This window comes from Xenopus laevis, chromosome 3L (genome assembly GCF_017654675.1).
Source record: "Xenopus laevis strain J_2021 chromosome 3L, Xenopus_laevis_v10.1, whole genome shotgun sequence".
Lineage (NCBI taxonomy): Eukaryota > Metazoa > Chordata > Amphibia > Anura > Pipidae > Xenopus > Xenopus laevis.
In genome coordinates, this window is record NC_054375.1 from 48132087 (window position 1) to 48157519 (window position 25433).

A 25433-nucleotide genomic window follows, 5' to 3' on the forward strand; every position below is an offset into this window, starting at 1 on the left:
GATAATAAACACTTTTTTTCATATTCTAAAGTGGGATTGTCTTTAAAAGTTGTAACTATTAAAAAAAATTTTTTAACCATTTGAGGGGCATGCCACAAGTGGCGAGCGAAATTTTGCCAGCTTTTGGCTGCCGAGAGGCAACTTCTCATTTTAGTGAATTAGCATAGTGGTGAATTGCGCCTAGCGAAGTGTGGCGAAGCCTTCGCAGGCTAAAATTTGCCCTTTAGTGAATTTGCCCCACTATATTCCAGTGTGTAATCTTGCTACATCCAGCTATTGTAAAACAACATCTCCCAGAATACTTCAACTGTCACAAAAGTGCAGTCGTTCTACACAGGGTAGGCTGCCGGCTAAATTGAGCCCTGCACTAAGCACTGCAGTAGCCCAACAATTTCGAAAGCAGCATGAAAAATCTATGATGTACACTTATACATATACTTGGGTGTACGACTTAAAAATACCAAGTCAATGTCCTTTTTCCATATGGTACCCATCCTCCAGCAATTCCAACAGTGCTTCCAACTATTCTCTACAATAAAAGCTGAGGACTCAGTATAAGTTGAAAATTGGAAAAATGTCTGTTTTTGACATTCTGATCACTGTAGATCATTGTGGGAAATGTATAAAGCACTAAATTAAACATTTTAACCAAATCCAATGAAAATCACCATTCTGTGTGCGTCAGACTGGTGCTCTATATGCAGTAACAGCCTGACAAGTACGTTTTGGCTGCCACTGTTTTTCCCTGGATGGCAAAAGTTGACAATCCTTTTTTTTTGATGATGATATCCTAATTATAGTAATACATCCATGGGAAAACAAGTGTATCCTTCACCCATCAGCACCAAAGAGCCAAACAATAGGATCATAACTGCTGATATGCCGGCCGTTGGATCATGAACAGCATCAACATGCAGACGCAGTCCTCAATCCAACTGGAAAATCAAAGCTGCCCCTATAAATATCTGGCAGATATTGCTCATTCAGGCCCATCAGCTGACACCATACACAGGCCAGTAAGCTGCCAACTCAGTCTGGAGGGACCCAGTCAGCAGCTATTATCAGCTTGTGTATGTCCCCTTTAACAGAAAGTGCTTCTGTATACACAAAACATTAAAAGGAAGCTCTCACGTTACAGTCATATATTTTGGCACTACAAATCTCACCATTTTAAATGGACACATATCAAAACATGTCACCATTTAGTGCATCCTCCCTATTGTTTCTCTGTTTATTTTTCACCCCCACCCAAAAAAAGGTCAAGTGTAAAGAGAACCAAAGTGTCCCACGGAGCAGATGGTGTCAGATGTTAGAGACACTTGTTTAACAGTAAACAGACAGACTGAACACTGTTGACCAGGCCTATACATTCCTCTGGTAAAGATCAGGCTATATGGTAGGTCGCTTCTTGAACCAATCAAATATGTTACATGGCAAAAAATGTAGCTCGGTAAATCCTTTCCTACAGTGGTATATTTATAGAGAAAGCAGACCCAGAATGCAAGCAGGCAAGTGAATGGTGGGAGGACCAGGTAGGGGCTGTTGTGCATGCCATGCGGGGGTTATGCACTGGGCTCTCTCAAATAGAAATGCTACTAATTTAGTTCATGTTCCAAGTTCTACAAAAGCTTGTCCATCAGGTGCAAGTGCAACTCCCTGACTGAAACCTCCCTTTGCCTTTAAAACCCCCAGTCCTGCTTCCTGCCCTTGCCTGATTGTACTGAGTTATTGAGGATTCTGTCTGCATTGCTTCTGTCTGTATTGCTGTTTCTGGATTCCAGTTGCTCAGCATTCAGCCAACCTTGTTCCTTTGTCTCCGGCCTGGTCTTGGATTCTTGTTCTACACAACATTTTTCCAAAAAGTCGTCCCCATCTGAATTTGTCCCTTTGACTTCAAAGGATGATGCCAGGTCTGAGGAGGTGTAAAAATGGCACACATTTGAGCATAGGCCTGTGATTAAAGAACAAAGCACAGTGAGCTCTTTGTTATAGATTATTCTGTAATCATGATGGGTGGCATTAGCGGGAAAAGACAACAAAGAATTTTTATAAACACGCCATTAATTACATGCCAACTTGAAACCTTTTTTGGTGTAATTATTTAACAATATGCACTTTGTCTTGTTTGTGTAGATCTGGCTTATTTGCCCACAGGCAGAACGCTAAATGCATAGACATGTCTAAACCAAAAACAGACTCTTCTTGTTCATCATTAGGTTCTTCATCCCAACCTTAAATCAGAATCTAGACTAATAAATTACGTGCAGACCAGGGGTTACATTAGCTGCATTGTGTACAACCCCTACTTTAATCAACACAGAGACCATAACGTTGTCCAGCATTTCTTCAGTAGTCAGACAAAAGGTGGCCATAGGCGTTACAATTATGATCTTTCCTGGAAAAGACTTTCCAGGAAAGATTGTTTGTTTCAATACACACATGTAGAGCTGAATGGTCAGATATACAGGTAGAAACAATAAAATTCTACCTGTATATAAAGATTCAGCACTAACAATGGCTAATGTTCAGGTTCCTTCAATGGCACCCAATCGAAATTTTCCTGCCGGCCCAATCGACGAGCCAAATATCCGTCGGCTCGTTTCCCACTATACTATTGTACGAAAATTTGTTTCGTACAATATTATTGGTGCGTCTAAATCCACCTTAAATAAGTTCCAGAAGCTGCTCTTGCAAACTGGGCATTGGCTGTGTAAAAGCAGAGCTTTATTTCTATATAAGGCAGGGCTTGAATAGGAACTCATTATTTAGTCCTGGATATCCACCTGTGATCATCAAGTGTTGTTGTAAAACATACAACCTCCTGTGGGTACCCCCTGCAGTCCCTACCCAGAGACTATTATTCCACTGCTACTATAGGCACCATCTCTCCCTACTTTACCTGCTAACCCACAGCCCCTACCCAGAGACTATTATCCTTACTGCTACTATAGGCACCACCTCTCCCTACTATACCTGCTATCCCACAGTCACAGTCCCTTCCCAGAGGCTATTATCCCACTGCTACTTTAGGCACCATCTTTCCCAAATATACCTGCTATCCCACAGCCACACTCCCTTCCCAGAGACTATTATTCTACTGCTACTATAGGCACCATCTCTCCCTAATATACCTGCTATCCCACAGCCACACTCCCTTCCCAGAGACTATTATTCTACTGCTACTATAGGCACCATCTCTCCCTAATATACCTGCTATCCCACAGCCACAGTCCCTAAAATAGGTGATGCATTATTGCACATTCCTGCCACCTATGGGGGAGTGACCTCTCTGTGAATCCCCCCCCCACCACTACATATAGGAAGTTTAACATCTCTGCTCAGCTGGTTTGAATGTTTACAGCTGACTCATGAAGTGGTTTATTTCTACTGAGTACCCCAAGGGTAAAAAGACAAAACAATTGAAAGAAAAATAGTTTGTGGTTTCATCTTTATGTGACCTATTCTTTTCAACATGTTCACCAAGCTAATCTCTCTCTGGTGTTTTTCCAGAAGATCTCTTAATATTTTGTGAAAATCTAGCATCTCATCCCCAGCAGGACAGGACACCATGACATCAGAATGCCTTATGCTGAAATATAATATTTCTTTGAAACACCGCACTTTCATAATCCTAGCAGGAGGGATTTTATTAGTTAGCCCATGTTTATTTTGGCCCAGATATGTTTTTTTTACAGCATCCAAGATAAAACACTGACCAAAAAGTAGTGTTAATATACATTTATAAAACAGGGCTGTATATACACTATGGAATTTGGCAAATGCAAAGTTTAATAAAAGACACAACAAGAGAAATGCTTAGAGAAGAAGCTGTTTTAATATATGAAACTTCTGGAGTCCAAATGCAAGGCAAATAAAAGATAAGTGATGTTTGTGATAAAACAAATTGAATCCAGTAAAACCCTGCATTTTGGCAGCACACAAAGCATCTATGGCTTGCCGGTAACATTCAGTCATATACTGATTAAATCAGTAGTAAATATTAGGGAGACAAAAGGCAAGTGTAGCAAGGAATGTTTGTGCGGCACAGGTGTTGTTTGTGGTTTTACTCTGTTGTCTGAATCACCCACCCTGTTGAGACGTTTAACCCTTACAAGAAATATATATTTTTGATCAGGGAGGTATCTACTGTAAGGTGTAGGTCTGACAAGTTATTTTAACAATAAATGCACATTTCTGGATTAACAAACAAAAAAAATATGAATTATTTTTCTGTTCCCCATGTTACTGTGATGCTCAATACTAATATAAAACTGTGGTGCGTGGCTTTTTCAGCTTTCACTGAAATGCAACTCCCAGAATTCTTGCTGCTGGGAACTTGTTGTCCAACAACATGATATAGCACCATATATTTTAACTACAGCTAAAGAACAAGAGACCATTGATTCCAATAGAAATGTGATTTATGTAGACTCAGGGGGAAAACTGTCCATGCTCAAGAGCAAGTTGGAAGCACAATGCTTTCTGGGTGCCCAGAACCCATCATTTGACTAAACTGCTTCTATCACATAGATAATTAATGGGGTATTAGCCCTGCAGTAAATATGAAACGTCGACTGCTGTGGCTGTAAATATATACACAGACTTCTATACAATCCTTTGGACACTGCACAGACCAAACGTATGTGGCCATGGTATTATGTCTTTTCATTTTCTAACCAGTGCTATACATTCCCATGCCAGCCCGTAATATTACTAGCATGTGACATTAAGAACACAATTTGCTAAGGTGTAAAAATATTCCTTGCTCTTATTATCAGGCATATCTTTTGCCTGATATGAGGCACAGCAAAGTCACATTTTTAAGCTCTACGGAGCACTCTAAAAAAACATTTGCACACACACAGCAGGAACACATCCAAGTACAGGTGCTGGAATAACCACTAGATGTCACTAGGGTTCTGCTAAAGTGTGAGTTGTGTTCATGACATAACATACATATCATATATAAATAATATACAAAATATGATAACATTTATAGGACAGACACAAACTAAACTCCACACACGTAGTTTTCTTGAGCAGATCTTTCAACTGTTTGTACTGACCCCAAGCATTACGCCACTGAAATACCTTTGCATCATGGACTCAACCCTACTAGCCACGCCACTAGTACGGAGATTTCAGGCTTTAGTCTATCCGAGGCCCCAGGGATAAGTTTGGATTTTAACGGGCAAAAAAAGGGCGTGACAGTGTATTACAATTTATAAGTATCTGTGAGAACTGAAATTGTTCACATAGAGACCAATGAATTCATATACCTCCCACTGAACTGTGTGCTCATGTCCCAACTAAAGAATGGAAGTAGTCATGTACCCCTAAACTGGAATGGTCAGCACCACAATCAGTCCAGTTGGATCAGTACAGTATGGCCTTGCACATGTGGTTGTCTAAGGCTGGGGCCAGACAAGTTGGATCCCCTCCTACGCTTCTGCCTGACATGCCTGCACGCTGAAATTTTAACCCTGCTCAGGTGCAGGCAGATGCGGTGGATTTCGGTGCGCAATGCAAAATCTCCCATGTCTGTCTGCACCCAAGTTGAGGTAATGTTTCTGGGTGCAAGCACACCGGGCAGAAGGGCAGCAGTGGAGGAGCGGATTCTCGTCTGGTTAAGGGAAGCTACAGTATAATGCTAATACTGCCTAACTTTGCTCATTTTAGCACCACTGGCCATCTTGGAATCTCTCCCAAATCACAGGCCAGTGAGGGCCCCATGTTTTCTCTGTACAAAAATCACCATCCTCTGGTCATCCATACCAGCTTTCAGTATTGAGAAAATCATATGCAAAGATTTCCTCCTACAAGGCAGGATGGAATTTGAACTTTTTTTTAGGTTAAAAATGTAAGTGAATTTTTCTGGAAAGTTCACTAGGTTTGGTTGGGAATGAATTTTAAGAACACGGACTGTTTAGAGAACTCCATTTGTTCCAGCATTCCCTGGGGGAGGTTGGCTTTATTTTACTTTTATTCAAATACAGTGTCAAAGTGCCCCAAATCATCTCCAATCACCCCTTGCTTTCTACGGGAATCATGAAAATGGCAGTACATGTGAATTTCAAGCAATTCTCTCCTGAAAACTCACACGAGGGGCAATAGCAAGGCAAATATCTGTGTGTTTTCACAGACTATAATGGGGGTGATTTTAGGACATCTTCATGCCACGTTTTAAGTGAAGACAAAATATAGTAGGCAAAAGGCTGGTAGCGTTAAGCTGATGGCACACGCTGCATTGTCTATGCTAGAGCAGCCACTAGAATATCCTCAGGCTGAAAAGTGCCAGGGCAGTTTTGAAAAAAAATGTTTTTGAAATATTTTTTCTACCTGTTCATAGGCAACCCCCATGTGTAATACAAGACAGAAGGCCCAGGGGTAGTAAACCATAGCAACCAATAAGATGTTTGCTTTCAAAAAGGTGGTCAGTTAAGGTACCTGCTGGTCGGTTGCTATAGATGACTGGACCTGTAGTAAACCGTGCACCATTTATTACAAATGAGAGAAAATGTGCAAAACAGAGAGGGGCAGGTTTACTAACATAGCTACGAAATGGCAGAAGTGCAGTTGCTCATGGCAACCGATCAAATAGTTGCTTCCATTTTGTTACTGGCAGTAAACTGGTCAAAACAAATTACTGATTGGCTGTTGTGTGTAACTACGCATTTGCAATTCAGCACCTAGTTTCTGCCATAAAAAGGACAGGGGGTACAGAGGAGATGACATACTGGGGCATGATGGAGGAGAATGTCTATCCATGTCTATCTATAATTGTAATTTGTAAGGCCACATAGATAACTGAGTACTTCCCTTTGCTTTCACATGCTGTTGGTGTTATGGGGTGTTTGGGTCCATAAGCAGAGAAAAAACATTGACATTCACAGTGCAAGGAATCATGAACTGCAGGAAGCAGGCCTGGTAAACCTCGGAGACATGGGCACTAATACAGAATCATGGATTTTGGCTGCTTTCCAGGTCAGTTGTGAATGGTTCTCCTGGCTAATGGCCAAAATTAATCGGTGGCATCTTCCCAGGGGTGCACCCTAAAGCAGTGCAGCCCAATATGTTATCAAGTGTCCGTCATATGGCATTTTTAGAAACTCACTTTGTATAAGGCTGCAATTTCTAAACGACCTATAGCCAATAAGCCGGTGGTAAATTATTGGTAATTTTGTTACAGAATGGAAATAATTGCAAGTTCTCGCATCAAAATGAGTAATGCCAGAGTCAAACCATATATCTGTAAAAGCAATGTGTTATGTACTGTATATTCTCCCTGTTGGTGGAGGTTGAAACTCTCAGAAACAGCAGCGTATAGAAAATAAAAAAACAGCCTTAAAAAATATAAGCGAGAGTTCAAAATAGCTCTCAACTCAGGTTAACCCTCTCAGTGGTAAAAGGGATTGCAACACATTGCATAGTAACAGGTTGTAGTCCTTTCCACGTCTGAAAGGGTTAAAACAAAAGTCTCAGCCTAGGGCGAGATTATCCTATAATACAATATATATATGGTATGTGATAATCATACAGAAGATCTATATATATATATATATTTATAAATATATTTATAGAGGTGTTTATTTATATCTGAGGCACATGTTAGATGGGATTAAAAGAGCCTGGCTTGCTTCTTCAATTCATTTCTTTTCCACAGTGCCAGGCGGTCAAACTCTGATATGGTCATTCCAAAGACCTGATAGAACTCTTCTGCCGATAGATGACGCTAGAAAGAGAGAGTGAGAAAGAGAGAATTAGAGATAAAGAATAAATGTAGACATATTACTCCATATGTTTTAGACTTCTGTACCCAGTCAACATTACCACAGCCCTTTAGCTAAAAAGAAGGGGTACCCCCTACTCCTAAGCTCCAATAATAGATTTATTTGTAAGTGTCTGGTGATAGGCTGGGTGGAATATTTTAAAAGCATTTTCTTTTTAACAAAAGGATAGGTGGCATCTATAGTTGTTGTCCTAGTCACGGGCCCTCAGATGCCTATATAGAAATATTGCCCTTGATTTACATAAATCAAAGATGGGTGGTACTGTAGACAACTCTGAAGGCCTGGATAATTGCTTTTATAGGGCTGCTGAACCTCTGCGCTGGTACAGTAAGTTCAGTATATAAAATAAACCATTTATAACCATATTTTTTTATGCTTTACTTATCCTTTAATATCACCAATATTATCATACCTTGCTGTAGAATCACTTTATTGTATCAATATTATATATAATTTGCAACCAAATAATTCTTAAATTCCAAGCCAGAGAGCTGCACAACAAAAAATGTTATTATTATAGTGAATAAAGTACCCCCTCTTGTAAAATATAAGGATATTATAAGTTACCGAGGAGTTTCATGACCATATAAAAAATAGGCTGAGTGTTTTTATACCGGTCATGGAACTCCAAGGTGTCTTCTCATATTTGGGAACAGGGAGTACTTTATTTAATATAATACACAGGTTTCAGTGAGTCATGTGACAGAAATGGCATCACTAAGCTCCGATTATAGCCGATGACATCATTAAGCACTGTTTATAAGAATATAATTTACAGGATATTCGTGGCTCTTTATAAGGAAAAAACAAACAATAAAAAAATGAAGATCAATTGCAAATTTTCTTATAAATTGTTTTATTATCCTGCACACACTGAAAGTGAATCATAAGGTGAATATAAGGATTATATAGGATATAAATATATAGGATATAAATCTGCAAAACAGTCTGACCAAACTAGGCATTTATTGCCACCTTAAGCCTCCTCAGACAGGTTGAGTCTGCCAGTTACAGGCAAAACACTGCTGCCAGACTATCTGATAGACATCAGATATTCCCCCATAAAATAATCTGGGATAGGCAAATTTATTAACAAAAACAGAGGGCCACAGGGTGTGAGAAAATAGTGCTCACCTCCAAGCGTGTTCTGTCTACATCTTTAGGAAGTCTAGTCCTCCCTCTACTGGTGACAACAAGTAATTCATATGGATAAATCTGTCAAGAAACAGCTGTTAATTTTCCAGTTACTGTTTAAAAAGATCAGTCCATACAGGCGCAATAAATAGTGAGTGTCTATTGCATCTTACAGCAGCCCCGCTGGCATTTGCCAAAATCCACAGATTGATGGTCTGGGCCTGGGAGCTACACTGAGAATAGCTCAGCAAAGAAATAAGCAGGGTTTCCATCACAATTTAATTGTACTAAGTTTATACCAAAACCAGAGCCATTATTATGTATTGGAAGGCATCTTAAAGCCTCTTATTAAGCAATTGGCTACAGGGCCGGATTTACATAGTAGGCGCCCCTAGGCCCACTACCGTTCGTCGCCCCTGTCCCCTCCAGGGGGACCGGAGCAATGGGGATTGGTGCACCGGAAATTAAAAATATATTGTATCTCCAGCACATCCCAGTGTTTCTAAACCAATGTGGGTGTGGTTGGGCAGCATGCTGCCCCCCTGAAATCCTGCCACCCTAGGCCCGGGCCTAGGTGGCCTTTCCACAAATCCGGGCCTGATTGGCTAGGCCTTTCGTCTTGGGATGGCAGAACCTTTGTTGGCATGGACTATAATTCCCAATTAAATATATACTGGAAACCAATGTCCAAGTGAATTATCTTTAAACAATGTGCTATGTTTTCATTATTAAGGGTAATTCCTGGGACTGTTCTCAGGATATCAGGCTAAAGCTACAGAATGGCACACAGAGTTATTGGGAGGGCTCTGGGATCTGCAGGCAAATGGTAACTGAACAAAACAAGCAAACACTGTCAGTTTAATGTTATATATAATGGCTTATTGTCATAGCAACTGGCCTTTCTGGTTCCACAATGAATCTTCTTACCTTGTACTCTGTATAAAAACAGACAAAAACAGAAGAAGAAAGAGAGCAGTGAGATGCAAAGGATCATGGAAACATTGCACTATTTTAGTCAGGAATACTATTTTAACTGGCTTTTGTCACAGACATAGTTTCATACTCCTGAAATCTTTATATCGTGAATAAACTACCTCCTCTTGCAAAATATAAGGATATTATAAGTTACAGAGGAGTTCCATGACCATATAAAAATACGAGGCCAAAGGCCGAGTCATGGGACTCCGAGGTTACTTCTAATATCCTCACATTTTGCAACAGGGATTACTTCATAATAATACATAAGTTTCAGTGAGTCATGTAACAGAAATGACATCACTAGGCTCTGATTATAACCAATGACATCACTAAGCACCGTTTATAAGGATATCATTTACAGGATATTCATGGCTTTTGTGTATTATATAGTGGATAATGTACCCCCTACTGTATTTTATAAAGATATTATAAGTCACCGAGGAGTTATGTGACCATATAAAAGCATGAGCCGTAGGCCGAGTGCTTTTATACAGGTCACATAACTCAGAGGTGACTTCTGATATCTTTATAAATTTCTAGTAGGGGGTACATTATGCATTATAATCTACATTTTGTGGGGGAGTTGGAGTCGAAATTCTGGTCGTCCAATTTGTATTATATATATATATATATTTGTAAATGTTACTACATTTATACAAAACAACTTATTTATGCTTCATGATTCTGTAGGAAAAGGAGATTTGCCCACTGCCTTGCAACACACCATGGAGCCTCCTAAATGGCAGCTGCAGGAGGCAATTTGTGGCGCTTAAAGATCTTAGCAAACAGATTAAACAGGATGGAAGTCATATTTTTGGATGGGTTGAAATAGCGGAATCTGAAATCTCTAGAAAAGCCTCAAAACACTATTTTGTATCATATTATTAAATACATTGATATATATTGCGTTAGGTTTAAAATATTTAACCATACACACCTGCCACTGTTTGTAGTGGAAAGCATTAAGACTGTGACAAATATGATATGTTAACCATAATCATGATGGGAGCCATATTTCTCAGTAAGATAAGGCCCTTGAGGTTGGCATATATTTAGTTTACAATTTGTTAAGAGGTATCATCTTTTACCTAATACAGGTATGGGATCCAATATCCGGAAAGCTTCAAATTATGGGAAGGCCATCTCCCATAGACTATTTTAATAAAATAATTAAAATGTGTTAAAATGATTTGCTTTTTCTCTGTAATAATAAAACCGTCCCTTGTACTTGATCCAAACTAAGATATAATTAATTCTTATTCTTATTTATTTAATGATTAAATGATTTTTAAGTAGACTTGAGGTATCGAGAATTAAATTACGGATAGATCCCCTTATCCAGAAACCCCAAGGTTTCAAGCATTCTGGATTACAGGTCCGATACCTATAGTATAAATGTTTTCTGAAAAAAAGTTGTGAAGCCGCAACAAATAATAATATTGGTCAACTTAATTCTTACCACGCATTCCCCAATTCACAGCGTTGGCACTGTCATAGTGAAAAAGTTCTGTGCTGGGAGGCTGGACATACAAAGCCACAGTTACTCATCATTGCAACATTATATACTGTACATATATCAGCTAAGTTATTTGTAATACAGTGAAACCAGGGAGAGGCTGTTGCAAATCACTGCAGCACTTAATATTCTCCTATTTCTATCTATATAGAAATATACACATGCTCCTGAATTAACATGCTGGAATACATATTTACATTTTGCAATGTGTACTAATACACCCAACATATACTGTAGATAAGGTCTCCTTTCCTTTTGGCTAATGCCACACGTAATGTTACTCCACTGGCTGAAATAGGACTGAAACAGCCATTACCCTGTCACTGACATGAATGGTGATTTAGAAGAGGCTGAAAGCAACAAAACGAAAACAAGTCAGTGGAGGAAAGATTGCGCAAAAAGAAAACTAAGGGCCCTTACACATAGGAGCTTGTACCTATTGTCCTGTGTGGCAAAATGCATAAAAATAGCAGATGCAGTTACAGATGCCTATTGCATACACACTATTGCCTATTGCACTCCAGTGGGTACAGACCCATGAGACTCATCAGATCAACGCAAAAAACTGCACAGCAAACACAGATACAAATGCTCTCTCATGTAAGGGACCTAAAGTTGTGCTATTAAAAAAAAAGAAGGAAACAGATGCCTGTCGAGAGACAATCTTTCACCCCTCCCATACTTTTCCCGTTATGTACCCTGTGCAATCCGTTCCTCCTGTAGGCTGGGAGTGAGGCTGATTTTGAAATCAAGGGATCTGGAACAAAATGGAAAGTAAGTTAAAGAGACCTCAGTCACTATTAGAATGTAATATAGAAAAAAAACCCTTTCTGTACACAGATGTGCCATGCTACACACTCTCATGACAGCTACTTGCTCCACAATGGTATAATATTCGCATGCAGCGACTCCAAAAGGAAAATGTATTTACCACTGTCAGCCAGATAGCGCCTGGTGGGAGCTGTAAGAAAGGAAAGCCAGAGTTACATTTCATACATCTGTACACTGCCTAGTCCAGACACAGGCACAGACTTTGAATATATTGTTGCTTTATGTATGCTATTCATTGTGAGATTTTCTGCTGTCTATGCATAAAGGCATGAGACGGACCTCTGCCAGGCCACATGAAGTTAGAGAGAGGTCCAGGCAGGAAGATAGTAGGGCAGCAAGGAGAAGCTCTATGCATGTCCACATTTACAATGAATAAATATTATTCTGATGTAGGGGAGAATCACAAGATTTCAGAGCCAAAAGGCCCTTTATCTGTGGTAAAGATGCACCGAATACATGATTTGGTTCTGGATTTGGCCAAGATTCTGCCTTTTTCAGAGGATTCGGATTTGGCTGATTCCAAGTTCATAGCCAAACCAAAGCTGAAAAATCACGTGACTTTTTATCACACAAACAAGGAAGTAAAAAAAATGTTACAATTTTTTTCTTCTTCCCCCCTCATTCCCTAATTTACATATGCAAATTAAGGTTTGGGATTCGGTTTGGGATCCGGCCAAACCTTTCACAAAGGATTCCAGATTCGGACAAATCCTTAAATAGTGGATTAGTGCATCCCTATTCGGTGGTTTATATTTGCAGGATCATTGGATCCCTTTGCTAAATGCACGTGTTCATATAACTTCTGTGCATTTCTGTTGATGGTGCTATGCAATGCACCCAATGAAGGTACAAGCTCCAACAGCCAATAACGTCATTTATATAGGTCATACTAATTTTTTGAAACCCAGGGACATCATAGGGCTTGCTTACCAATACTATGGCTGTAAGCACTGGATTGTTTTGTTTGCAGTTTATAATGTAAGGTGTTAACTGGTTGTTGAGTCCCATTTACCGTGGTAACCATGCAATGATTTAAATGACTAGAAGATGAATGGGAGAGGCTTTGAATACATAAAGAAATACTACAAAATATTATTCATAAGACTAGAAATTTAGCATTTGGATTCATCTGCTTTCTGGTTACCAGGGTCAGTTACCCTAACAGCCAACCAGATACCATTTTACATTTCAGGAAGCAAAAATAAAATATTAGTTTGCATTAACAATGGGCAATACCAGATTTCCAAGCTAAGGGGAGCAAACTTTGGAGTTAGAGCTCCTAAATCTGACATTTCTATGAATATAACAATGAGAACTGATGAAAGTTCACTGAACCTCTTTCTGGTGATGGCAACAAGACACTTAGAATGATACTATCATACAAGGAAAAATAACGGCAGGAATTCTGTACATAGTTCCCAAATATACTTTTAGAAACAGTTATTTCCTGTGCTATTGTTTTGCATAGCATAACCATGTTTATATTCTCTACATACATGGAAGCCATCCAGAAGATATATCTTAAAGGTCGAAAGTATGTTTTCTTGTGTTATTAATGCTTGTGTTAATGGTGGCTGCCATTTTCTTTCCTCCTCCCAGGTTTCCCCTTTCTCAATTTTAGTAGTACAGGTATGATACCTGGTATCCAGAATGCTCTGGACCTGGGATTTGCTCTGCTCAGGAAAGAAATTAGATAAGATATCTGAAGTTTTTCTTATCTTATTCAAGAGCAAAGCAACATCAGAACAGTTCTCATTCTTCTGACCCATTCCCTGTCCCCCGTTGTTTCAAAATTCATTATACTAGCAGACAATTTTTGCACTGATCAATTCTACATTTATTTATTTAAATGTTTATATTTCCTTTAAATCCCAGTGAGTGAGCTTCAGTCTCTAGGGTATTTCATGTTAAGAGTATAACAGTATTACATCCAACATGCAGCCAAGTTTTATAGTTACAGCTGCTTATTCCTTTCTTGTATGTAACATTTTATATATCTCTAATGGCAATAGTCAACAGATATAACAGTAAACAGAGAAAAAAACTTGCTGAGCTCTAATATAAATAAACTCGCCCTGATATAATAATAACAGATAAGCATGGCAGAAACAACATTTTTTTCTCCATAATGAACTCCAACAATGAACTATAAATGAACCAAAAAGCCACTTATTTTCTATGGAGTCAGCTACAACATACAAGCTCTGGAATTCTTGGCTTACATCCATTAAGAGAAGCCTCGTATCCCGCAGTGTGGAGAGCTTCCTTACTGCCGGCAGAACTTCGGGGAGGCGTCCAAGGGTCAGCGTAGGACCGAGCTTTCATCTCTTCCTTTAGAATCATTCGCCCAATCCCTCCCTGGATCTGCTCACAATGAGGTTACATTTAGGGCTTATTTAGAAAAGCAAGTTTTAAGCCTTGGTTTAGGCATGGTTAAAGGCAAAAATATAATAGATGCTTCATCTCTTGGATGTAAGAAACTTCCTAAATGTAATCAATTCTGTATCTTTTATAACTGAATCAAGTTACTCTTAATTATCTTGAAATCTTTCTGCTTACATGAATTCTGTGTGTCATAACTTTAGTTTTCATGATAGTTCCCCTTTAAAAAATTAAAATTGGCATTATTCTGACACATGGCTCAGTTTATGTACCGGATAAAACACACACACACACACAACAATCTGGGTTCCACACATACTTTGTTGTGATACAACTAAATTGTTGATCTCTTGGCCAAACCATTCTCTACAGCAAAATCTTGGTTTATGCAGATATGCTATTTCACCTATGTATATGAAAAATGCAGTGTGTGAATATTGCAGCTCCTTCTGATATGCAGATAATTGTTTGTTGAATACAATAAACATTTGCCAACTATGTTACTGTCTATGCAATTAAAGTACACCCTCCTTATAAATAGAGTACATTGTCCCTTTTTAAGGTTGCATCATTTATTTTTTTCTATTTTCAAAGCCCCCAGGGTTGCTATCTGCACCCTGAAGAGCAATGAAAAATAATTACCTTTTTAGCTATCCCTGCATAAAATGAAAGCACAATTAATATATATATATATATATCTGTTCAGAAAAAACCCAGCACTACTTTAAAATACTTTCTATAAAATATTGTTAGGGTGTTTTCTTCATTTCTTCATAGCCATTTATATATTTTAATTGCAAATATCTACTCTTTGTACCCTTGGCTCATGAGCAATTACATATGAAGACATGGACCACTACAGTTACAAAACATAAGTATCTAACAGCAGCAAACATCCATTTCAAAAATTAAGAACCAAGGCACAGGAAACACATCTCTAGTCTGTTAGTTGGCAGAGATGAACCTGGATGTGTTATGTTTTCTAGCTTATCTGCCCGACTGTAAGGGTCTGGCTTATCTGCCCGACTGTTAGGGTCAGGTTAATCCTATTCATTTAAATGGCAACATTTGGGCCAGTTGAAAATGCTCATAGAGAATATGACCTGGGTATCATGGGTCTAAGAAGATGTATTAACTCATTTTAGCATGTTCATTTGTCCATACCAAAGAAGCAAATAAAAAAATGTTGACTTAAATCTTATTCCTTTTCTATAGCCTTGCTATTAGTTGTTCTTCTACTGATAATTTATAGCCTTTTTGTCTATTTCTCCTCAAGAGAGCTTAACACATTTTTCCCACAGTGGTGAACCTATAACAATAGGTGCGGCTTCGTTTCTTATCAGCAACGTTACAGACAAATACAAGGGAGAAGATCAGAACCCATTTCAGCAGCTGCTCAGCTTGTCCCAGTTTTTCACCACCTCTGCCACCCCATTCACAAAAAAAGAAAGAGAAGCCGATACCTTATGCATGCTCCGATCAAAGCCATCTTCCTCTCCGCCTGATGAATATCTCCGTGCTCGAGGCACTGCAGAGAGAATAGCAAGAGTCAATGGTGCCTTTGTCAATACATGTACACACTGTGCAATTGTTTAAGTTATTTTGAGAGATGGCACAAAAGAGTTATTGAAGGAACAATGAATTGGAACACATTTTCTGTTGAGGGTGTTTGTGACAGTGGCTCCAGGCACTAAAGCCAGAACAGTGTTTACATTTATCCAGCTACATCTGTTCTGTAACATTTAGACCAGAGATCTGACCGGTGGATCAACGGCTATTGTTTTACCATAGCTACCTATATACCTATATAAAATATGGTGGAACCAGCGGAGGCTGGAGTCAGCATTTTTTGATCTTTGATCTTTCAAAACTCACGTCTGGTGAGTTGTTTGTGCTACTGGTACGATCGGTCTCTGAATTGTGGTTAGAGTGTTCACACTCAGCACTTAAAAGTTACGTAATTATTGTGTGCACACAGGGTGAAAAACTAACAGCAAGGGTTGCACGTATTGGTTACTCTTTAATGTAATAATTCACAAAACAATCCTTTCTCCTCCATCTTTTATTTTTTATTTTTTAATATTTTTTATTTTTATTTTTTATTTTTTCTTTAAAATTGCTTTGAATTTAAGTTTGGCACGAAACATTGGATGACACAATTATAGTGTGAATTGTAAAGCACGGTGGTTTTAAATAGACACCAAGGGGGTCAGCAAAAAACATTTAAAAATACTACACTATATGAAATTTATTTCTGTTATTCTCCCTCCCCAAATTTATTTGGAGGAATACAGCGACTTTACATTTGGAAGAATTTTCTTACAGGTGGAGGAGAACCTGAGTTGACGCTGGACTTTTGGGAGTGATCCTAGCTTCCTCGGAATCAAACTATATTTGGACCTCTACATACAATACCCAGCAAGATTGTGTATATATACAATGACCCTAGCTCTGCCATAAATATTGATTGTATAAAAATATGCAAGTTAACATTTTCCCACAGTGTTATATGTTACATTATAAATATCAAATTTGCTGCACCAAGCTGTTGCAAACTTTAATTCCCTAGTTGACTGGCTTCTAAAGCTATAATGCACAATAGCTCGAGGGCTGAGCCTTTAACGTTCCTCTGAAGTGAGTGAAAGTTTCCCATCTGGCAAACTACTAAATATTTGCACTTGACTTAAATCCAGGGTTGTTTTTAATGATAACATTTGCCATACCATACATCTGTGTAAAAGACACACTATAAAATCTTATTTTATAATAATTGTTTATTCTTAGAACTTTAGAACCTGTCACTATTTCCTGGGGACCCACAGGTTTACCCTCTGCAGAGCAATTTTGACACCCTCTTGGCAGGCAGATGGCCATAGATAATGTAGTACCTTTTGGGGAATACATCCAAAACTCAGATTCAGGTTGGTAGTACAGTTCATGGGAATGTGCTGGGAAATATTTAGAAGACTGTACAAGATCTTCACTTGTTTTGCTTTTCGTTGCTTCAAAGGGATCATCTGTAACAAGTCAGATAAATAAATACACATAATGACTGATGTCAGAAGGGACATTTCCAGTTAAGTATGATACTTATTTAGGAGAAAGTGAATGTCAGTTAAAGGATATAATTAATTATAATAATCAAAACCACCTAGTGCTATGAGATATAGGTAAAGGCTCCGTTATTCAGAAAGTGCCAAGTTACTGAAAGGGTATTTCCCATAGACTTCATTTTATCCAAATAATCCAAATTTTTAAAAATGATTTTCTTTTTTCCTAAAATAAAACTGTACCTTGTACTTGATCCCAACTAAGATATAATTAATCGCTACTGGAGGAAAAACCATACTATTGGACTTATTCAATGTTTACATGATTTTCTTGTAGACTTAAGGTATGAAGATTCAAATTATGGAAAGATCCGTTATTCGGAATACCCCAAGTCCCAAGCATTCTGGATAACAAGTCCCATACCTGTATAGCTCATGCTACATTTGCTCAAATTAAACAGCAGAAACATCTACATAATGTCACTGTAATATTCCCATTGATGCATTCTATAAAGGAATATCAGAAGAGGACAACAGAAAATATCTGTAAGTTTTGCTCCTGTGCAGCATTTTACAGGTGTAATAACCAAATGTAATAAAGTTCAACACCCAGGTTATAAAAATACAAACTGTATTGGTAAATCTGAGAATGATTTTGATTCTAAAACAAAAATGAAAGTCAGCTAGAGGCTGGTGGTGCTCTGTTTGTTCTAATCTATATTAATAACATGGAACACAACATTTCTTTGTGACAGTGGCACAATCCTATTATATCATGAGCGGTTTGAGAGAAATTGGAAGGCTATTGTAGTTATTTCCAGTCTTTGTAGTCCTTGTAGGGAGGAATGACTGGATCAACAAGTGTACATCACTTTCACCGCGGCAGAGGCAAGGTTAAATAGTTAAATAGTTTAGTTGGGTTGAAAAAAAGTCCAAAGTCCATCAAGTTCAAACCTTGACTAATTAAGGGTGCTCCATTTTGTAACACTAAAAAATAGTATTTTTATCTATTTCACAATTGTTGTATGTCACAGCCCGATCAAGTGGCATGCAGTTAGCGTGACAATCACACAAATTGCTCCAGGGACTTGGAAACTGCTTAAATCTCTGCTTCTCTGTCCTACTTTTCATTTCTCGCCCCCTTCCTGCTTCTCCTTGGCCTGCAAAGTAGCAAAAAATCCCTATCCAGTATGCTAGTAAGGAGTCTGGCCATCAGGACATAGATTTTGAGGGAATGTACTGTATTTCCTGGTACTTATGGTTATTTCTTCCTTGACTTGTAAGATGATTTATGGTTTAAAATCTACAGGTCACCTAAATTATGGCCAGTCTGTGCGCTATGTGACATGTAGCTATTTGCAGAATTTTGCACATATTTGCAATTTTTTTCAGCTCTAAGGGCAGTGTCAAATTGTCAACAAATCACTTACCATTCGTGTCAGTAAGAATTGTGTGAAGGCACAGGTATATGTGAGCTTTACACATTTTATACCTGAAAATACATGTCCCCATATTGAGCTGAGAATTGTCCTGAACATGTCATCTTTTTAAATGTTTCCCCCTAACATTGGTGGGTTTGCTGCAGCAATTTGAACTGAAACTCATTGTGTGACCATGCACCGTTCTTAAAAAATCAACATTCTGATAGAATAATAGGAAAAATTGCTTCACCTATGATCCATGACATTTCGTCACAGCTTGACTTCCCATTGAGCTAAACCTGCAACATGCAGGTTGTAATATTGGTGTGTAGGCAGCCATCTCAGGTCATTTTGCCTGGTCAAGTGCTTTCAGGAAGAACCAGCTCTTTAGGATGGAACTGCTTTCTGGCAGGCTGTTGTTTCTCCTACTCAATGTAACTGAATGTATGGGACCTGGCTTTTTCTATTGAGTGCTGTTCTTAGATCTACCAGGCAGCTGTTATCTTGTGTTAGGGAGCTGTTATCTGGTTACCTTCCCATTGTTCTGTTGTAAGGCTGCTGGGGGGAAAGGGAGGGGTGATATCACTCCAACTTGCAATACAGCAGTAAAGAGTGAAGTTTAGCACAAGTCACATGACTGGGGGCAGCTGGGAAACAATATGTGTAGCCCCATGTCAGATTTCAAAATGAAATATAGAAAAATCTCTTTTGAGAAACAGATTTCAGTGCAGAATTCTGTTGGAGCAGCACTATTAACTGATGCGTTTTGAAAAAAAAAAAAATTCCCATGACAGCATCCCTTTAAGGTATGGGGATCCACATTATGGAAATATCCCTTATCCGGAAAACTCCAGCCCTGAGAAGTCGGTAGTTATTGCTACACTTGCTCAAATTAAATAGAAGAACAAACTATAGAATGTCACTGTAATATTCCCATTCATTTCCCAGGCCAATAAAATCTAAACAAGGGCCTCCAACCTGATACATTCTGTTACTATGAAACATGCAGATATAGTCTGCTAATATCATTTATGTATTTTGTGGCACACAGATACATACAATCATGCATTAAAACAAAACACATTAGGATGCTGAGAAGAGGGGTTTCTGTTGTTGCAGGGAGCAGTACATTGATAAATAAGCCACTAGACAAAGCCCTTTAAGGTATGGGGATCCACATTATGGAAATATCCCTTATCCGGAAAACTCCAGCCCTGAGAAGTCGGTAGTTATTGCTACACTTGCTCAAATTAAATAGAAGAACAAACTATAGAATGTCACAGTAATATTCCCATTCATTTCCCAGGCCAATAAAATCTAAACAAGGGCCTCCAACCTGATACATTCTGTTACTATGAAACATGCAGATATAGTCTGCTAATATTATTTATGTATTTTGTGGCACACAGATACATACAATCATGCATTAAAACAAAACACATTAGGATGCTGAGAAAAGGGGTTTCTGTTGTTGCAGGGAGCAGTACATTGATAAATAAGCCACTAGACAAAGCCACACTTTCTATAGAGAAAAGAAAATAAGTTCTTACTTACACCAGTGTACAGCGCCAGCCAGGAGAGACAAGGGAGAGATGGGATAGAAGAGATAGACTTTTGTCACTTTTATGCAAAGTCACAATACTTGTATATGTTGGATACAGTACCTACACAAGGAATATAAATGCCCACTAACTATCATGAACTACAGCTGATTGGGTGAGGATGATGGGAGCTGAATTCAACAGCAACTAAGGGTGCAACTCTGTTTTTGTCCAACCTATGCACACAGACCATAAAGCAACGACATATACCTACCTGTAGCTAGTTCATGCATTTCCTATATTACCAGCCTCCAGGGACTTAGACCAAATTAAAAAGTTACGTGAAACATAAAAAAATCACTGAATGCTGCTGTCATACTGAAGTGTATTTTGTATATTCAGAAATTGTTTTAAATAAATTAAGCAAAGGAAGTATATTGAGTGTATGGATTTAAAATAAATTAGACGTGTTTTCAATGTTTTACAAATGTATCCTTGCTGTAGTTTAATGAGGGATGACATTTAGAAAGCATAGGATGCCATTATAATACAGATGATATTGATAGGCCTCAGGCTCTCCATGTACCAGCAGATGTGCACTACAGAAACAAAGTGGTACTAATATTGCTACAAGCTCAGGTTCTTTCAAGATACACTGTCACTATGAAAACCTTAAATGATATGTAAACCCTCAAAATAAATGAATGTAAAATTGTTTAGGGTTCTCTTTAAAGCACTTTACATGAATTACTTTTTTTCTAGTTTTCAAGATATCAACAGCTTTTACATGGCTAATGCACAGAATATGAAACAACAGCCCCACCTGCTGTTCCTTGGAACTGGATGGGCTGAACATTTCATCAGAAAAGGAATATCTTGGGATGTTGCTTTGCTTAGAAAATGAAGTTCATGAGCAGACAATAGACATTCTATTTTCTGGCAAAATCAATTTTCAGCCTACCACAAAATTGATGCTTTTGTTTCAATTTCAATTCAAAATCGGTATGTGTCATACGTTTTTAGTGTTATGATATTTCCAGCTAAGCAATGTGAAATTAAAGGAACACTGGAGTTCCACAAATAATTAGTCCAGACATACAGCTTGTGTTCTGGATATTTGTATCAGTTTAAGGCCATCACAGAACTCTAGCAGTTAGGATCTGTGCCTCCAAAGAAACCTCCATTAGCTCCTTGTTATCTTTTCTGCATATTTGCAACACAGGCTCTGGTCAGATACCTTAGTTTAAGAACCAACACACTATGCAGTATATAAAATCAAATATATATATACAGTATATATATAAAATCAAAGTCTGATTAGCATGAAAAGCATGAAACTAGCGTGTTTGCATCATACTTCTGCTAACATTGTGATTATTTTCAATGACCCTAACCTTAGCTTCACCGAGCATGTGCTGTGCCACTGACACCCAAAAGATGGTTTACCAAGTTCAGAAGACAGAGAGCTGTTGCAGGAAACTTTAAAACTACAGATCAACGGTGTTATAGGGTTGTTAAACCTCACGGCTGGTATTATTAGTCCAGCATATAACATTTCTAACCATATTAAATTTCAAGGTTAATAAAGATATGCTAAAGAATAAGCCACTATTATAAAATGACTCTACAGCTGTTAGGCAGAGGATGCTGAAGATTTAATATAGCTGTAGGGCCAAATGTGAATATGGGCATGTTAAAACAACATGGCACTGAAGCTTTATTCTTTATAATGTAGTTAATATAACTGAATCTTATATCAGTCAAGAGATATTAGTACTTCCATGTCAAACCCAAAGTGCACCATTTTTTGGGAACTTCAGCTTCCAGAATCATCACCCAGCTGGCAGTCTGACACTTCTGCACGCTTGAGTCTCCAAATATGATCACAGAAGGCAACATATGACCATGCATATCTGAGACACACACAGCATAATCCAGTTATCAATGTCAAATAGGGGTTGCCTATAGAATCTGTGTAACAAAATACTGCTTTAAAACACAAAGTAAGGTTCTACAAATACAATAATGTTCTGTCTGGGGCAAAGCATACAGTTCAGTGTAAAAGCACCCATTGTTACACATGCTTAGTATGGACATAGGACAGGGATAGACAACTTGTAGCACTGCAGCTGATGTTATAAATACAATTCCCAGCAACCCTCCAATACCTAAGGGTACTGGGAGTTGTAGATCTTGCACCAAGCCACAGAAACATGACTTGTCTATCCCTTACAGAACAGCAATTTAGAGCTTGGTATGCAATACATCAAAGTCACTACGTACTGGATTGCATACATCACAGCAACGTGCAACATGCAAAAAGGGTCTTAACAGTACCATGCCGTTTATAGATGGGGGGTTTCCGGTAAATGTTACTCTCTGCAGCGGCTGCAAAAAGAAAGGAAGAGGAGGACGGGAAGAGGGTGGTAAAAGATAAGAGGAGAAGTGAAAGAGAGAGTATACAAGGGGAAAGGAAAGGACAATACCACAATAGAGGTAAAAGGAAAAAATAGAGGCTGAAATCAGCAAGAAACCAATGAAGGTAAAACACAATAGAATGAAAGAGATGCAAAGGGGTAAGGCAAGTATAGGCACTCTTCACAGATCCACTTGCTACTACACAACAAATTCCATAATTCCCCTGCAGCTTGGCCTGTTGAGGGGGGAGAGAGATGATGGTAGGTGTACTATATGGCAAAGGCTGCCATGGGGTTATCTATCTGCAGAACTGGGTTTGTTTAAGGACGCCGTGCTGTCAAGCTGACTTGGCTAAAATCCACATTTAATCCACAGCACAAATTGTTTTTTATTGTCCAGCAAACATTTGGCTGTTTTCTGCTTCTGACTTGCCATGGATTTGCACCTAGTACATAAATCAAGCCATGAGGATCTGGATTTTGTTGCTGTGAATTGGCAGAAGAGTGACAAATGGCAGAGGTTTGTGCATTTGTGAACGCTGTGTATGTGGATGAGGTACAGTGAAATATCACGATGCTTTGCAATTAAAGATTAACATTTATATAGGCCACAGTGGGTAACACTAACATAAACTAAATCTTTTCTTTCCCACCACTACCATGAGGATTCTCCAATGCAACACATAAGTAATGTAAAGGGCTGCAGTATGAAATGAAGCCCCAGTAGGCTCACAACGGCTGAGGATCACCAAAATGACATGGCTATGTTCCTGCTTCACATGGCGGGCGCCAATTAGCTCCCTTTTGCCATCCTACCTGGTACGTGGAAATGCCGTGGAACTTGGTAATGGTTCGGCGAGGAGCAACGTACATCTAACTGGCTATAAAAAGGTGAGTTGCGCCCACTATCTGTGCCTGAGAAAGGGCAGTGAAAGCAAAGTGAGGCAGTAGGAGCAACAGAAGGCAGAAAGAAACAATGTCAATACATCAGACATATGGAGACATACGAGGAATAAAAAACATGTATAATGAGGGCAAAAGAATAATCAAGCAGAAACATAAAGAAGTGACAGACATACAAGACATTACATATACAGTAGGATAGAGCCCAAAGGGGACGAATCATGAGAGACAGTGAGAAGCAAGGGAGAGAAGAGAAAGAGAAGCAGAAATAGTGAGGTACTGAGACACAGTTAAATATAAGAACACTGAGGGGACAAAGTGGAACTGGTATCAGTACAAATAAATCTTCATGGGTGATTTCTAGGAAGGCTGGGTCAGATCACAGCAACACCTTATTCCCACACATATTACATCACTTCTGTCTTTTTGGAGTAGGTGTTGAATAGAGATTTGGGTTGGGAGCACAGATGTTGTGGGTTCTTTGGTTATTATGAATCTGAGCAGGCAAAATGTGTGCTTAGAACTTTTGATACAGTGAGGGAGGGTTGGGTTAAAGGAACTGTAACACCAAAAAATTATAATGTATTTTAAGTGATAAAAACATAATGCACTGTTGCTTGTACTGGTAAAAACTGGAGTGTTTACTTCAGAAACTCTATTATAGTTTATATAAACAAGCTGCTGTGTAGCCATGGGGGCAGCCACCAGAGAGGGTGTATTTATTAACATATGTGCTGACTTGCACAAGTGAAGTTGCTTTCTACATTGTATTGCACTGGTTGGTTGCTACTGGCAACTGCACTTGTGCAATTTAGAACCTATTTTCTTAAATTAGCCCTAGAATCTGCATATATTGGATGTCTATCTGAACAATGGATGTGGTGTCTGTCTCTTCTGATTAGGGATGTAGCGAACTGTTCGCCCGCAAACTAGTTTGCGCGAACTTCGACCGTTCGCGTCCGCCGAATGTTCGCGAACTTTTGGGAACATTCGCATTTTGAGTTCGCGTTCGATCGTTCGACCATTCGAATTCCTTCGACCGCTAAAAATCGAACGATTTCCATTCGTTCGAACGATTGTAAGCATTCGATCGAATGAAAAGCATTCGATCGAATGGCTTTGATCGTTCGATTCGAATGAAAATCCTTCGATCGAACGATTAAAATCCTTCGATCGTTCGAATCGAACGATTTTAGCGGGTGTTCGAAGTTCGCGAACTGTTCGCGAACGTTCGCATTTTTTGCCGGTGTTCGCGAACGGCGTTCGCGAACACCAAATCGGCAGTTCGCTACATCCCTACTGATTCTCTCCTCTCTTTCCCCTGACTACTCACACCATTTAAACAATTAATAGGTAGTCAGCCTCCCTCCAGCCAAGACTGCAATTCCCACAATGCCTTGCATGCTTTAGCATTAAGTCTGCAAGGCAATGTGGGACTTAGGAAATCTTTGTCATGGGGGAACTGCGGGG

General features: G+C 38.8%; 1 protein-coding gene across 9 annotated transcripts in view; it reads right to left on the bottom strand.

Moving 5' to 3' along the window:
* Window positions 1-3813: 3813 nt before the first annotated feature.
* Window positions 3814-25433, bottom strand: part of ablim3.L (actin binding LIM protein family member 3 L homeolog) — a 125547-nt gene continuing 103927 nt past the window's right edge. For 2 of the 9 annotated variants that reach the window (XM_041586200.1, XM_041586196.1), the window contains 11 exons: window positions 23877-23975; window positions 22981-23031; window positions 17520-17633; window positions 16095-16159; window positions 14472-14613; window positions 12350-12379; window positions 12117-12175; window positions 11362-11422; window positions 9852-9859; window positions 8925-9005; window positions 3814-7732 (listed from right to left, as the gene is read on the bottom strand). In XM_041586200.1, coding sequence (XP_041442134.1) covers window positions 7619-7732; window positions 8925-9005; window positions 9852-9859; window positions 11362-11422; window positions 12117-12175; window positions 12350-12379; window positions 14472-14613; window positions 16095-16159; window positions 17520-17633; window positions 22981-23031; window positions 23877-23975 — 824 coding nt within the window. In that variant the 3' untranslated portion in view covers window positions 3814-7618. Of the gene's footprint in view, window positions 7733-8924; window positions 9006-9851; window positions 9860-11361; window positions 11423-12116; window positions 12176-12349; window positions 12380-14471; window positions 14614-16094; window positions 16160-17519; window positions 17649-22980; window positions 23032-23876; window positions 23976-25433 lie in introns of all 9 variants that reach the window. The other 7 variants (XM_041586201.1, XM_041586199.1, XM_018252155.2 and 4 more) reach the window with 5 other exon arrangements.